Source organism: Lithobates pipiens, unplaced genomic scaffold, assembly GCF_037356315.1.
Source record: "Lithobates pipiens isolate NorthernLeopardFrog02 unplaced genomic scaffold, aLitPip1_a1.2 Scaffold_37, whole genome shotgun sequence".
NCBI lineage: Eukaryota > Metazoa > Chordata > Amphibia > Anura > Ranidae > Lithobates > Lithobates pipiens.
Genome location: NW_027507825.1, coordinates 3516746 through 3530648, shown reverse-complemented (window position 1 = coordinate 3530648; position 13903 = coordinate 3516746). Strand labels below are relative to the sequence as shown.

Below are 13903 nucleotides of genomic sequence, written 5' to 3'. Positions count from 1 at the left end.
AATGAAGGGAAGGATCGGTGTAATTATATATTTATATTAAAGAGTAACTCCACTTTTGTTGCGATAAAAACTCTCCCCTCTGGGTGATGAATGTACATTGCAGGGATTTTAACCAACACAGCCGATTCCTGCCTTTTGTTGTGAAGAAATAGCAGTTTTTCTCCCCATGTTCTGTGCAGACTGATTCTGAATGGGAGGGCCCAGTTCATTATAATCACCTGGTTCATGCTCAGGTTTCTTATGAGGAAAGTTGCGGGGTCTGCGTCCCTTTAGAAGTATCTAACCCTTAGCAGCAGGGGTCTCCAAACCACGGCCCTCCAGTTGTTCAGGAACTACAATTCTCATCATGCCTCGTCATGTCTGCAAATATCAGTTTTTTACAATGCCTCACGGGATGTGTAGTTCCGCAAGAGCTGGAAGGCCGTAGTTTGGAGATCCCTGCCTTAGATTATCTCACCTAAACTGAAATTCCTATGGCAGGGGATGCCTAAAATCTGATTTGTATCTGAGTGCAGAAGTCTACTGATTCTCAATGGGGTTCATTATAATCACCTGGTGCTCTCCTAGTGTTCTGATGAGGAAATCTGCAGGGTCTGCATCCCTTTAGAAGTATTTAACCTTTAGGGAGTATCTCACCAAAACTGAAATTCCTATTGCAGAGGGTGCCTAAAATCTGACTTGTGCCTTAGTGCAGACTTCTACTGATTCTGAATGGGAGGGTCTGGTTCATTATAATCACCTGGTTCGCTCTCAGTGTTCTGATGAGGAAAGCTGCAGGGTCTGCATCCCTTTAGAAGTATTTAACCTTTAGGGAGTATCTCACCAAAACATACAGACGTCTACTGATTCTCAATGAGGAAGTCTGGGTTCATTATAATTACCTGGTACACTTCCCAGTGTTCTGCTGAGGAAAGCTGCAGGGTCTGCATCCCTTTAGACATATTTCACCCTCTGAGGAGTAATGAAATTCCTATTGCAAGGGATGTGTTAAAATCTGACTTGTATCTTAGTGCAGACTTCAGGGAAAAATCAGTGAGCCAATCACACAAGCAGGAAAAGACATTTCTTAGTGCAGACTTCTACTGATTCTCAATGGGAGGGTCTGGCTTGTTATAATCACCTGGTGCACTCCCCAGTCTTCTGAGGAAAGCTGCAGGGTCTGCATCCCCTTAGAAGTTTTTAACCAACGGGGAGTATCTCACCTAAACTGAAATTCCTACTGCAGGGGATGCCTAAAATCTGACTTCTAGGAAAATCAGTGAGCCAATCACAGAGCAGGAAACTACAGCGGAGTTACCCTTTAAATAATGGGAAGTATTGATCAGGTGGTCATACTTGTGGTGTTGGCGGGTCCCGTGGTCTCGGTGTGCGTTCCGGGATTATCGGCGTGTTTCTTGGCGGGATTCTCCTCCTCTTCCCCCTCGGTGCCAATGATAAATTCCGGCCTGGAGTACAGCAGGCTCTCCTCTAGGCTGTCGGTCGGCTCCTGGAAGGACAGGTGGGGGAGGGGGGGTGGGGTGAGAGTCCTGCCATGATGTGCACATTTTCAAGATTAAAAGCCGTATAAAAATAAATATATTTATCACATTTGTATTCCTTTTGCTCCTAATCTATATTTTAGACATTATCAGTCTTACAGCAGCACCATCTTCCTTTTCAAACGCAGCGCATGCGCAGCGCACACCCTCTTTGCCCGTCCCAACAACGCTGAGACGCGGGAGAAGCCTGAACCAGGTGAGAAACCAGCCTCCGAACTCCGCTGGGTCCCGGGAAGCTAGTCGGGACAGACCGAGGTAAACAATATAGGAGTTTATCTGGCAGGCTTCGTGGGGGTGCCAACCACTTTACAATGTATTTTGCAAGAAAGAAAAAGCCCCAAGGAATTATGATATACTGGAGCCCCCCCTCCCCCCGTCTGCATGGGACATGCCTGTAAGTACCAGCTTCCTTGCAGTCTACAGTGGCCCCCCCGTCACATGCACAAGTGCGAGTCCTTCCTGGCCTCCAGACCATTATAGGAGTAGAACGTTATCTGCCACGCCTACCCACCAATAACAAACCAGGACTGATCAGCCATTGAGAACCATTATGCGGTGCCACCTGCTGGATGTTTGGTATAATGCTTGCTCCTTTACTTTCTACATGTGAGTGCATTTTTATCTTTTTATTTTACTTATTTCAATAAATATACTACACTTAGAACTGCCTACTCCCCTATTGGCTTTTTTGTACTCTTGATGAGATTAACCACCAGAAGCCACTCCTTACCCATCCTCCATTGGGTATCATTGGAAGGATGCCACCTGCTGGATTTATTTTTTATTTTTAAAGAGGAACTGCAGTCTGCTCACATAATTTGTAATAAAAACATGGACATTAATATGATGTTGTCATCCTACCCCATGGTCATTAATATCGAGTTGCCTCCTACCCCCATGGCCATTAATATGATGTTGTCCTCCTACCCCATGGTCATTAATATGGAGTTGCCCTCCTACCCCCATGGCCATTAATATGGTGTTGTCCTCCAACCCTCATGGCCATTAATATGGAGTTGTCCTCCTACCCTCATGGCCATTAATATGGAGTTGTCCTCCTACCCCATGGACATTAATATGGAGTTGCCCCCTATCCCCATGGCCATTAATATGATGTTGTCCTCCTACCCCATGGTCATTCATATGGAGTTGCCCCCTATCCCCATGGCCATTAATATGATGTTGTCCTCCTACCCCATGGTCATTAATATGGAGTTGCCCCCTATCCCCATGGCCATTAATATGGAGTTGTCCTCCTACCCCCATGGCCATTAATATGGTGTTGTCCTCCTACCCTCATGGCCATTAATATGGAGTTGTCCTCCTACCCTCATGGCCATTAATATGGAGTTGTCCTCCTACCCCATGGACATTAATATGGAGTTGCCCCCTATCCCCATGGCCATTAATATGATGTTGTCCTCCTACCCCATGGTCATTCATATGGAGTTGCCCCCTATCCCCATGGCCATTAATATGGGGTTGTCCTCCTACCTTCATGGCCATTAATATGATGTTGTCATCCTACCCCCATGGCCATTAATATGATGTTGTCATCCTACCCCCATGGACATTAATATGATGTTCTCCTCCTACCCCCATGGACATTAATATGATGTTGTCCTCCTACCCCCATGGCCATTAATATGGAGTTGTCCTCCTACCCTCATGGCCATTAATATGGAGTTGCCCCCTGCCCCCATGGCCATTAATATGATGTTGTCCTCCTACCCCCATGGCCATTAATAGGATGTCGTCCTCCTACCCCCATGGCCATTAATATGGAGTTGTCCTCCTACCCCCATGGCCATTAATATGGGGTTGTCCTCCTACCCCCATGGCCATTAATATGGAGTTGTCCTCCTACCCTCATGGCCATTAAAGGGGTTGTAAAGGTTCGTTTTTTATTTTCTAAATAGGTTCCTTTAAGCTAGTGCATTGTTGGTTCACTTATCTTTTCCTTCGATTTCACTTAGAAATGTTTTTTTTCTTTGTTTTCTTTGTTTGAATTTCTCACTTCCTGTTCCTCCTTAGTAAGCTGTTCTGGCTGACTAAACACCACTCGGATGATGGTGAGAAGTTTACGGAGGAGAAACAGGAAGTGAGATATTTAGACAAAGAAAAAAACATTTAGAAGGGAAATCGAAGGAAAAGTTAAGTGAACCAACAATGCACTAGCTTAGAGGAACCTATTTAGAAAATAAAAAACGAACCTTTACAACCCCTTTAATCTGGAGTTATCCTCCTAACCCCATGGCCATTAATATGGAGTTATCCTCCTACCCCCATGGCCATTAATATGGAGTTGTCCTCCTACCCCCATGGCCATTAATATGGAGTTGCCTCCCTACACCCATGGCTAATAAAGAGGAACTGCAGTCTGCTCGCATAATTTGTAATAAAAACATCTTTGCCATTCTGAAGCTTCCCTCCAACCACTTTGCATATTATTTTACATATACTGTGATTCTGTACTTTGACAAATATGCTGCGGAAATCTCCCTTCACCGAGTCTGGCTGCAGCCATTTTAACTGTGGGCAGCTGAAGCTTCTGCCTGTTCACATCCTGGATTTACACAGAGGCACACCTCCAGCTCTGCAGCTTTCATTGGCCCTCTTATGACTCATCCCCACCTCCCTTCCTGGAAATCTCTCACAAGAGTGAGTAAGAGAGCTGTGCAGGATGTCGTAAGCCTAGGCTAATGACCAAAAAAGAAACCGGAAGTGGGCTATATAAGTATTTACTGGCAGAAAAAAAAAATGTTTTAGTATCCAAAGTTTAAACAACAACAACAACAACAACAACAACAACAACAACAACAAGGGCAGAAGATTTAATAGATGGAAAGATGAAAAAATGACTGAAGTTCTGCTTTTATTCTTCTATTATGGCAAAGCTTCTCAGATCTGCTGGATGTTTTGAGTAAAGCCTGTATTCCAAAATTCTCACAAGAGTGCATTTTACTTTTTTATTTTATTTCAGTAAATATACTACACTTAGATCTGCCTACTCTCCTCTTTGCTTTCTTGTCTTTTACCACAATATAGGTGTAGCTTTGACGATATTAACCAACAGAAACAGCTCCTTACCTATCCTCCATTGGGTTTCATTAGAAGGATGCCACCTGCTGGATTTTTTGAGTAATGCCTGTATTCCATAAATTACCATGTGAGTGCATTTTTATATTTTTATTTTACTTATTTCAATAAATATGCTACACTTAAATCTGCCTATTCTCCTCTTGGATTTCTCACCATGTATAACCATATACTTTGACAAGTTTACCCACCAGAAGCAGCTCCTTACCTATCCTCCATTGGGTATCATTAGAAGGATGCCACCTGCTGGATCTTTTTATTTTTAATTATTTTATTATGGCAAAGCTTCTCAGTTCTGCTGGATTTTTTGAGTAATGCCTGTATTCCATAAATTACCATGTGAGTGCATTTTTATTTTACTTATTTCAATAAATATGCTACACTTAAATCTGCCTAGTCTCCTCTTGGCTTTCTCATCATTTATCCCCATAAACTTTGACAAGATTACCCCCCAGAAGAAGCGCTTTACCTATCCTCCATTGGATATCATTAAGGACGCCACCTGCTGGATTTTTTGAGCAATGCCGGTATTCCATAAATTACCATGTGAGTGCATTTTTATATTTTTATTTTACTTATTTCAATAAATATGCTACACTTAAATCTGCCTATTCTCCTCTTGGCTTTCTCGTCATTTATCCCCATAAACTTTGACAAGATTACCCACCAGAAGAAGCGCCTTACCTATCCTCCATTGGGTATCATTAGAAGGATGCCACCTGCTGGATCTTTTTATTTTTAATTATTTTATTATGGCAAAGCTTCTCAGTTCTGCTGGATTTTTTGAGTAATGCCTGTATTCCATAAATTACCATGTGAGTGCATTTTTATTTTACTTATTTCAATAAATATGCTATACTTAAATCTGCCTATTCTCCTCTTGGCTTTCTCACCATGTATCACCATATACTTTGACAAGATTACCCACCAGAAGCAGCTCCTTACCTATCCTCCATTGGGTATCACTAGAAGGATGCCACCTGCTGGATTTTTTGAGCAATGCCTGTATTCCATAAATTCTCATGTGAGTGCATTTTTGCAGTGGTTTCGCAGTGATATCACTTTTATCGGGAGTGGGATTTGTTTACTGGAACTGTCGGTAGCGGCGGAGACGATCGTGTTTGATCCCCTGGATGCCGAGGGAGGGGAAGATGGCAGCCCCACTCGGCTCCATCGCATTAGAGGATGGAAGCGACGTCAAATGTCACTTCCACCCAACGCTCTTAAAAGGGGAATTTTTACATTTTTTTTTTTATTGCATTTTAGTATAAATATGAGATGCGAGGTCTTTTTGACCCCCCAGATCTAATATTTAAGAGGTCCCGTCATGCTTTTTACATGGGATTCCTTGTAATAAAAATAAAAGAGACCCAAAATTCTTTTTTAAATGAACAGTGTCAAAATAAAAATAAAAAAAGTAAAATAAATAAGGAAAAAAAAGAAGAAAAAAAGAAAAAATGAAAGTGTTCCATCCCGCCGAGGTCACGCGCAGAAGCGAATGCATACGTAAGTCACGTCCGCATACGAAAACGATGTTCAAACCACACATGTGAGGCATCGCCGCGATCGTTAGAGCGAGAGCATTAATTCTAGCCCTCCTCTATAACTCAAAACTGGTAACCTGTAGAAATCTTTAAGCGTCGCCTATGGAGGTTTTTAAGGGTCAAAGTTTGTCGCTGTTCCACGAGCGGGGCGCAATTTTGAAGCGTGACATGTTGGGTATCAATTTACTCGCCATGTCATCATCTTTCACAATATAAAAAAAAAAAACTTTACTGTTGTCTTATTTTTTAATAAAAAAAAGTGTATTTTTTTCCCCAAAAAATGCACTTGTAAAGACCGCTGAGCAAATACGGTGCGACAGAAAGTATTGCAACGACCGCCATTTTATTCTGTAGGGTGTCTGAATTTTTAAATTTTTTTATTTTTAGGGGTTCTAAGTAATTTTCTAGCAAAAAAAAAAAACAGATTTTAACTTGTAAGCACCGAGTCTGAAAAATAAGCCCGGCCCTTAAGTGGTTAGGCTGACTGGGGGCACTGGTAAGCCCGGCCTTCCAGAACCTGCAATCTGCTTAGAGTTCTTCCTTAACCCCCCCCCAACTGGCTCACCTTACAAGCTCGGCTGATCCTGACCTGATGTGCAGCCAGATCTTCCAGCTCGGCATCACCAGCCCCAGGGTTCAGCTGTCAAACATCCAGTGCCACTCATGTTCCTCCCGTCCCTTGGCGCGGTCTGTTCCACTCTCGGTGGTGCCAGGTCAGGAGATACCATAGAGGACAACCTCGTTTCAGTCTCCTATCGGGCTTGTGACAACAGCAGAGAAAAAAAAATAAAAAAATCAGGCCTCCTGCCCTGCCAGACAGGGGTGTGTTGCAGAGCTGTGTAAATCTCAGGACTGGATGGACAAACGTAAATTATAAAAAAAAAAAAAGTTATCCGCTTATTTTTGCTATCCTTGAATTCAGCTGCCTGGAGTTCAGCTTTAGCCTTCATATCCAGTAATTGATGGGCGATATATACGAGGCATACACCCCCTCCCCCCCCCCCCCTCCCTGTCCAGCGGATAATTCTGATGGAAAATCCCTCGCTCTAATCAAAGAGGAGCTGATCCCTGAAGAGCTCCGCAGGCACTTCATAGGATGATGAGTGATGTGAGCGTTTGAGGATTCTACTGACACTTCCATCAATCCCCTCCCCCTCCCCCCCCCCCCCACCTTCCTTGTTAATATCCAGCCATTTGTCACCAAAGTTGCTGAAACAGTAACAACAGATCAAGTCCGTAAACCGAAAAAATTCAAGCCCATCAATCACGGCGATCTCCGCAAGCGTGGCGGCTCAGCGAGGGGCTTCGGCTAAAATGCGCGCATCAATAATCCCGCTGAGCCGCTGTGTATTCCGGAATATCCCTCAAAAGCGGACGGATAATTTTTCAGGCTGACAGCGCCAAGAAGGACGGATTACAGCAAGTGGGGGGAGGGGAGTTTGCACTACAGCGAGAAGAGCGAAAGACGATTCTGCTCGCCCCGGGGTCCGCGGCGCAGCCATGGAAGGTCGATCGTACAATCTCATAGACGCATTAACAGGTTGTTATTTTTTTTATTTTAACAGTCATTTTCATTGACTTAAAATCTGCCTGGTGTTCCTGCCATGAGGGTCCTTGTACAGGCACTTCCTGTTATAGGGTGACAACATAATCCTGTGTTGTCACCAAGCTCCAGCTTGTGACTACAAGTGGCTCTTTCAACACACATTACACAGACCGTGGTCCACTGTTGTCGCCATCCGGAAACCCGCCCTGGGAAATCTAGCTAACCTGTAACAGTGTTGTGATGCTACATAAACATATAATACAAAATAACACAGTGTTCTTATATTATAAGCATAGTGACATCACAAAAAATATATAAAAAAAATGCTGTGTGTAAATATAAGGGTTGAGACGCAACGCGTTGGGAGGATGAAAAAGCATCATGGTCCTGGATCCTGGGATACTGTTCACACATCCTGGATGGACATGCCCAAATCATGTCAGCATTAAAGGGTAGGTTCACCTTTACAGAAAAAAATCTGTAAGGTGAACTAACACTGGACCCCCTCACCATCGCACCAGGTCCCGCTCTACCTGAAGCCGGTGACCTCCCGCACTGACACATCGTATCGCCGCTTCACCGTTCCGGGGATCAGAAATCCCCCACGGCTTAATCTCCTAACTGTACCTCGTAGAAGTATGGATAGGAGGCATTCTGGTTGGTTGGCGCCGTCCCATGGGCGGCGCCGCCCAATCGGAATCCGTGTAGCCCATCCTGTCGGCGCTGGAGAAGAGGAGAGAAAGCCGCGAGGATTTCACATTCTCAGAGCGGTAAAGCGGCAATACGATGTGTCAGTGCGGGAGATCGTCGGCCTCAAGTACAGCGGGACCGGGGGAGATGGGGAGGCGGTCCAGTGTAAGTTCACCTTACAGGTTTTCTGTAAAGGTGAACATACACTTTAAGTGCTGGTCTTGTCTAGACTCCACCCCAAATAAGCAGGGACTGCTCATCACACCCACTTTAAGAGTTGGTCCTGCCCAGACCAGACTGCTAAATATGTGGAGACCACCCACGCATGGCCACCATCCTTGCAATTGATGCCTTTTTGAGTTACTGCACATGTGCATGGAGGTTTAGCTGCACGTAGTATCCTGCTCCTGCAGGTGGCTGTCGGGGCTGGGCTCCTGCAGGTGGCTGTCGGGGCTGGGCTCCTGCAGGTGGCTGTCGGGGCTGGGCTCCTGCAGGTGGCTGTCGGGGCTGGGCTCCTGCAGGTGGCTGTCGGGGCTGGGCTCCTGCAGGTGACTGTCGGGGCTGGGCTCCTGCAGGTGGCTGTCGGGGCTGGGCTCCTGCAGGTGACTGTCGGGGCTGGGCTCCTGCAGGTGACTGTCGGGGCTGGGCTCCTGCTACTTAATGAGCAGTGCTTTTCTTTCGATGCTAAGAAGCTGCTCAGCTGTCGGTTAATTACCAGTCACTCATTACCACAGTAACTCACCTGGTTACCATTAACCACTTGCTGACCATGCTACAGCCGCATGACGGCTACAGCACCTACGACTAGTTCTGGGAGGACACAGCTGATCACAGATTGAGGTAAAGAGCCAATCAGCGGCTCTTTACCACGTCATCAGCTGCGTCCATACACACACACAGCTGATCACAGATATAAATAGAAGCCGATTATCAGCGTTCCTTTCCACACACTGAAAGCGTGAGGAGAGGAGAGATGATAACCGGCTTTTCTATAAGGGACATCTACACTGATAATCAGGGCACTGATTATCAGTGGTCTGATTATCAGTGCAGTTCCAACAGTGCCCACCAGTGCTGCCAATCTGTGTTCATCAGTGCTGACAATCAGTGTCCACCAGTGCCTCCTCAACAGTGTTGTCCATCAGTGCCGCCTATCAGTGCTCATCAGTGCCGAATATCTGTGCTCATCAGTGCCACCTATCAGTGCTCATCAGTGCCACCCATCAGTGCTCATCAGTGCCACCCATCAGTGCTCATCAGTGCCACCCATCAGTGATCATCAGTGCCACCCATAAGTGCTCATCAGTGCCACCTAGCAGTGCTCATCAGTGCCACCTATCAGGGCAGCCCATCAGTGCCCATCAATGCCCATCAAAGCAGCTTCATCAGCACAAATCAGAGGAGAAAAATTACCCGTTTGCAAAATATTATAACAAACTATGAAAATGTTTTTTTTCTTCAAAATTTTCGGTCTTTTTACATTTGTTTAGCAAAAAATCACCCCCCCTCCCCCCCCCATTGGTTATTAAATACCACCCAAAGAAAGCTCTATTTGTGTGAAAGAAATGATATAAATGTCATATGTGTACAGTGTTGCGATGAAGGCTGAAAATCGGCCTGGGCAGGAAGGGGGTAAAAGTGTCCAGTAGGCAAGTGGTTAACCTGCCTCATTAGTCCAGCCTACAGCCAGCCCCCTTTTTGCTTTTTAAGCAGCTTTGCTCATTTCCTCCTTGCCCTTGTGTGGTCTATGAACTGTAAGCAGTGTTAATTTTGGCAGCAAATTTCAATTTAGTTTTAGTCTTAGGACTAAAATGGCATTTTAGTTTTAGTCGTATTTTAGTCATCTCAGTTGTTTTAGCTTTAGTCGTATTTTAGCAGACTAAAATAATATTCATTTAGTCGACTAAAACGTTTTAGTAGACGGAATTAATGCCGTCTGTAAGTGCTTCCCTCCTGTGCATGACTTGGCCTGACTAACGCCTCTTCTGATTCCTGTTCCTGATTTTTGCTCCCGACTAAGCTGACTTCTGGTTTCCTGACCCAGGCTTGTCTGATGGGTGCAATGGCACCCAAACCCTGTCTGTTTTTTGATTACATTCCTGAGCCGTGTTATTTTTGCCATTTCATTAAAAGTGTGATTTTTAGATGGACTTTCTGTCTCTGTCTGGTTTATGGTTCCTGAGAGTGGCGACATCAAACCCATCTGTCATGAAGCTCTGCTGTGTCCTTCAATGAACGGAAGAAAAATAAGGCTGATGCTGTGATCCCGGGACATGGCCCAGAGGGCCAGGATGCGGGACTGTCCCGGGATTATTCGGAATAGTTGTCATCCATATACCCAGAGGGACAGGATGCGGGACTGTCCCGGGATTATTCGGAATAGTTGTCATCCATATACCCAGAGGGACAGGATGCGGGACTGTCCCGGGATTATTCAGAATATTATTGTTATTATTATTATTCAGGATTTATATAGCGCCAACAGTTTGCGCAGCGCTTTACAATATGAGGGCAGACAGTACACTTACAATACAAATCAATACAGGAGGGATCAGAGGGCCCTGCTCGTTAGAGCTTACAATCTAGAAGGGAGGGTCAAGTTGAAACAAAAGGTAATAGTATAGTTGTGATCCATATACCCAGAGGGACAGGATGCGGGACTGTCCCGGGATTATTCAGAATAGTTGTTATCCATATACCCAGAGGGACAGGATGCGGGACTGTCTCGGGATTATTCAGAATAGTTGTTATCCATATACCCAGAGGGACAGGATGCGGGACTGTCTCGGGATTATTCAGAATAGTTGTCATCCATATACCCAGAGGGACAGGATGCGGGACTGTCCCGGGATTATTCAGAATAGTTGTCATCCATATACCCAGAGGGACAGGATGCGGGACTGTCCCGGGATTATTCATAATAGTTGTCATCCATATACCCAGAGGGACAGGATGCGGGACTGTCCCGGGATTATTCATAATAGTTGTCATCCATATACCCAGAGGGACAGGATGCGGGACTGTCCCGGGATTATTCAGAATAGTTGTCATCCATATACCCAGAGGGCCAGGATGCAGGACTGTCCCGGGATTATTCAGAATAGTTGGCATCCATGTACTCAGAGGGCCAGGATGCGGGACTGTCCCGGGATTATTCAGAATAGTTGTCATCCATGTACTCAGAGGGCCAGGATGCGGGACTGTCCCGGGATTATTCAGAATAGTTGTCATCCATATACCCAGAGGGACAGGATGCGGGACTGTCCCGGGATTATTCAGAATAGTTGTCATCCATGTACTCGGTGCTTTAGCAACTCTAATGTCATGTGAGAGCTAAATCTACTATAAAAATTCAGGCAAACATGTTGTGTGTTTCTCACGGCACTCTGGCATCTATCTGAAAGTAATTCTTGCAAGAAAGTCTCTGGGCAGCAATACTAAGCGGGAAGCAGAGGTTCCCACCCTGAGCACCGGCAGCGGGATTACTTACCACCAGGCGGATCTCCTGCTTGGGCGCCAACCGCTCCAGCAGCTCACAGGCCATCTGGTAGCAGAGGATGCTGGACTGACACAGGCTGCACTCCACCGCCTTCTCATCCTTCTGGCAGGTGTGGGAGCCCCCCCAGGGGGCCTGGAACACGTTATTTATGATAGAGATGACGTCTTTGGACAGGCTGTTCTCCAATCCCAGCGTGATGCCGTCATCTTGCAACTCCATCTGAAACACAACAAGCAGTTTGCCCCATTAGACGTCCCCCATATCTCTTCCACCAAGATACCCCGGGATGATGCTCTACAGCAGAGTTAGGCAACCTCAGCACTCCAGCTGTGGCAAAACTACAAATCCCCTCATGCCTCTGCCTCTAGGAGTCACGCCTGTGATTGTCAGGGTCTTGCAATGAATAAATGGGACTTGTAGTTTCAAAAGAGCTGGAGGGCCGAGGTTGACTACCCCTGCTCTGCAGCCTTGTTGAGCAATCTGTGGCCTGAGGGCCGCATGTGGCTCTTTTGTATATATGGTTTGGCCCTTGGGTCCCAGCAGCAGGGCCACTGATAAGGCAGTACAGCCATCCCTCCAGTATCGGGCCCGAGCCCTATCAGTTCAAAAGAGGGGCCTGGGTACCTGCCAAGCAGGAGGAGCAGCTGTACTGCCATATTGCCGATCCTCTTGTGCCTCCCCCTGCAGCACTACCAGCTTCTACCGCTGCATGGGGAGGCACAAGAGGATCGTCAATATGGCAGTACAGTTGCTCCTCCTGCTAGGCAGGTACCCAGGCCCCCCTTTTGAACTGATTGGGCCTGGGCTCGGTACTGGAGGGCCGGTTGTACTGCCTTATCAGTGGCCCTGCTGTCCGGGCCACTCTGTGTGCATTCCAACTAGTGTCTGGGCCCCCCTATGTGCTGCCCTTTCACCTGTTGTCCGGCCCCCATGTGCCCCCCTTCCACCTGCTGTCCAGACCCTTCTGTGTGTCCCCCTTCACCTGCTGTCCAGACCCCTCTGTGTGCCCCCATTTCCCCTGCTGTCCAGACCCTTCTGTGTGCCCCCCTTCACCTGCTCCAGACCCCTCTGTGTGTCCCCATTTCACCAGCTGTCCAGGCCCCCTTGTGCCCCTATTTCATTTGCTGTGCCCGGGCCCCCCCCCCGCGTTCCCTCCATTCCACCTGCTGTTCAGGCCCCCCTGTCTGCCCCCATTCCACCTGCTGTCTGGGCCCCCCATATGTTCCGCCCATTCCACCTAGTGTATGGGCCCCCCTATGTGCCACCATTTCACCTGTTGGCCAGGCCCCTGTGTTCCCCCCTTCCACCTGCTGGCTAGACCCTTCTGTGTGCCCCCCTTCACCTGGGGTCCAGACCCTCTGTGTGCCCCCCTTCATCTGGGGTCCAGACCCCTCTGTGTGCCCCCATTTCACCCACTGTCCAAACCCTTCTGTGTGCCCCCCTTCACCTGCTGTCCAGATCCCTCTGTGTGTCCCCATTTCACCTGCTCTCCAGGCCCCCCCCCGTGTGCCCCTATATTACCTGCTGTCCAAACCCTTCTGTGTGCCCTCCTTCACCTGCTGTCCAGGCCCCCCCCCCATGTGGCCCTATTTCATCTGCTGTCCAGGCCCCCCTGCATGCCCCCCAATCCACCTGCTGCCCCGGCCCCGTGCGTGCCCCCCTTCCACCTGCTGTCCAGGCTCCCCTGCGTTCGCCAATTCCACCTGCTAACCAAGCCCCCCTGTGTGCCCCCATTCCCCCTGCTGTTGGGGACCCCTTGTGTGCCCTTTTTCTCCCACAGCACCAGCTTTCCTAGATAGATAGATATATAAATAGATTGAGATTTTTACCACCATTTATACCTTCTACCGGAATTTGAAAATAGACACAAGATGTATGGTGCAATGTAAGCCAATGATAGAATAGTCCATATATTTATAGAGATGTATACAGCAAACCTATACCAGGGTGAAGAGAGCTGGGGAGAGGACGAGCAGGAACACCAAGC

The 13903-nt window shown here is 47.0% G+C and overlaps 1 protein-coding gene across 3 annotated transcripts in view; it reads right to left on the bottom strand.

The window, feature by feature from the left end:
* Positions 1-13903, bottom strand: part of UNC79 (unc-79 subunit of NALCN channel complex) — a 272784-nt gene that overhangs the window by 160339 nt on the left and 98542 nt on the right. For all 3 annotated transcript variants that reach the window (XM_077466667.1, XM_077466665.1, XM_077466666.1), the window contains 2 exons: positions 11908-12135; positions 1336-1486 (listed from right to left, as the gene is read on the bottom strand). In XM_077466667.1, the coding sequence (XP_077322793.1) occupies positions 1336-1486; positions 11908-12135 (379 nt within the window). The remainder of the gene's footprint in view (positions 1-1335; positions 1487-11907; positions 12136-13903) is intronic.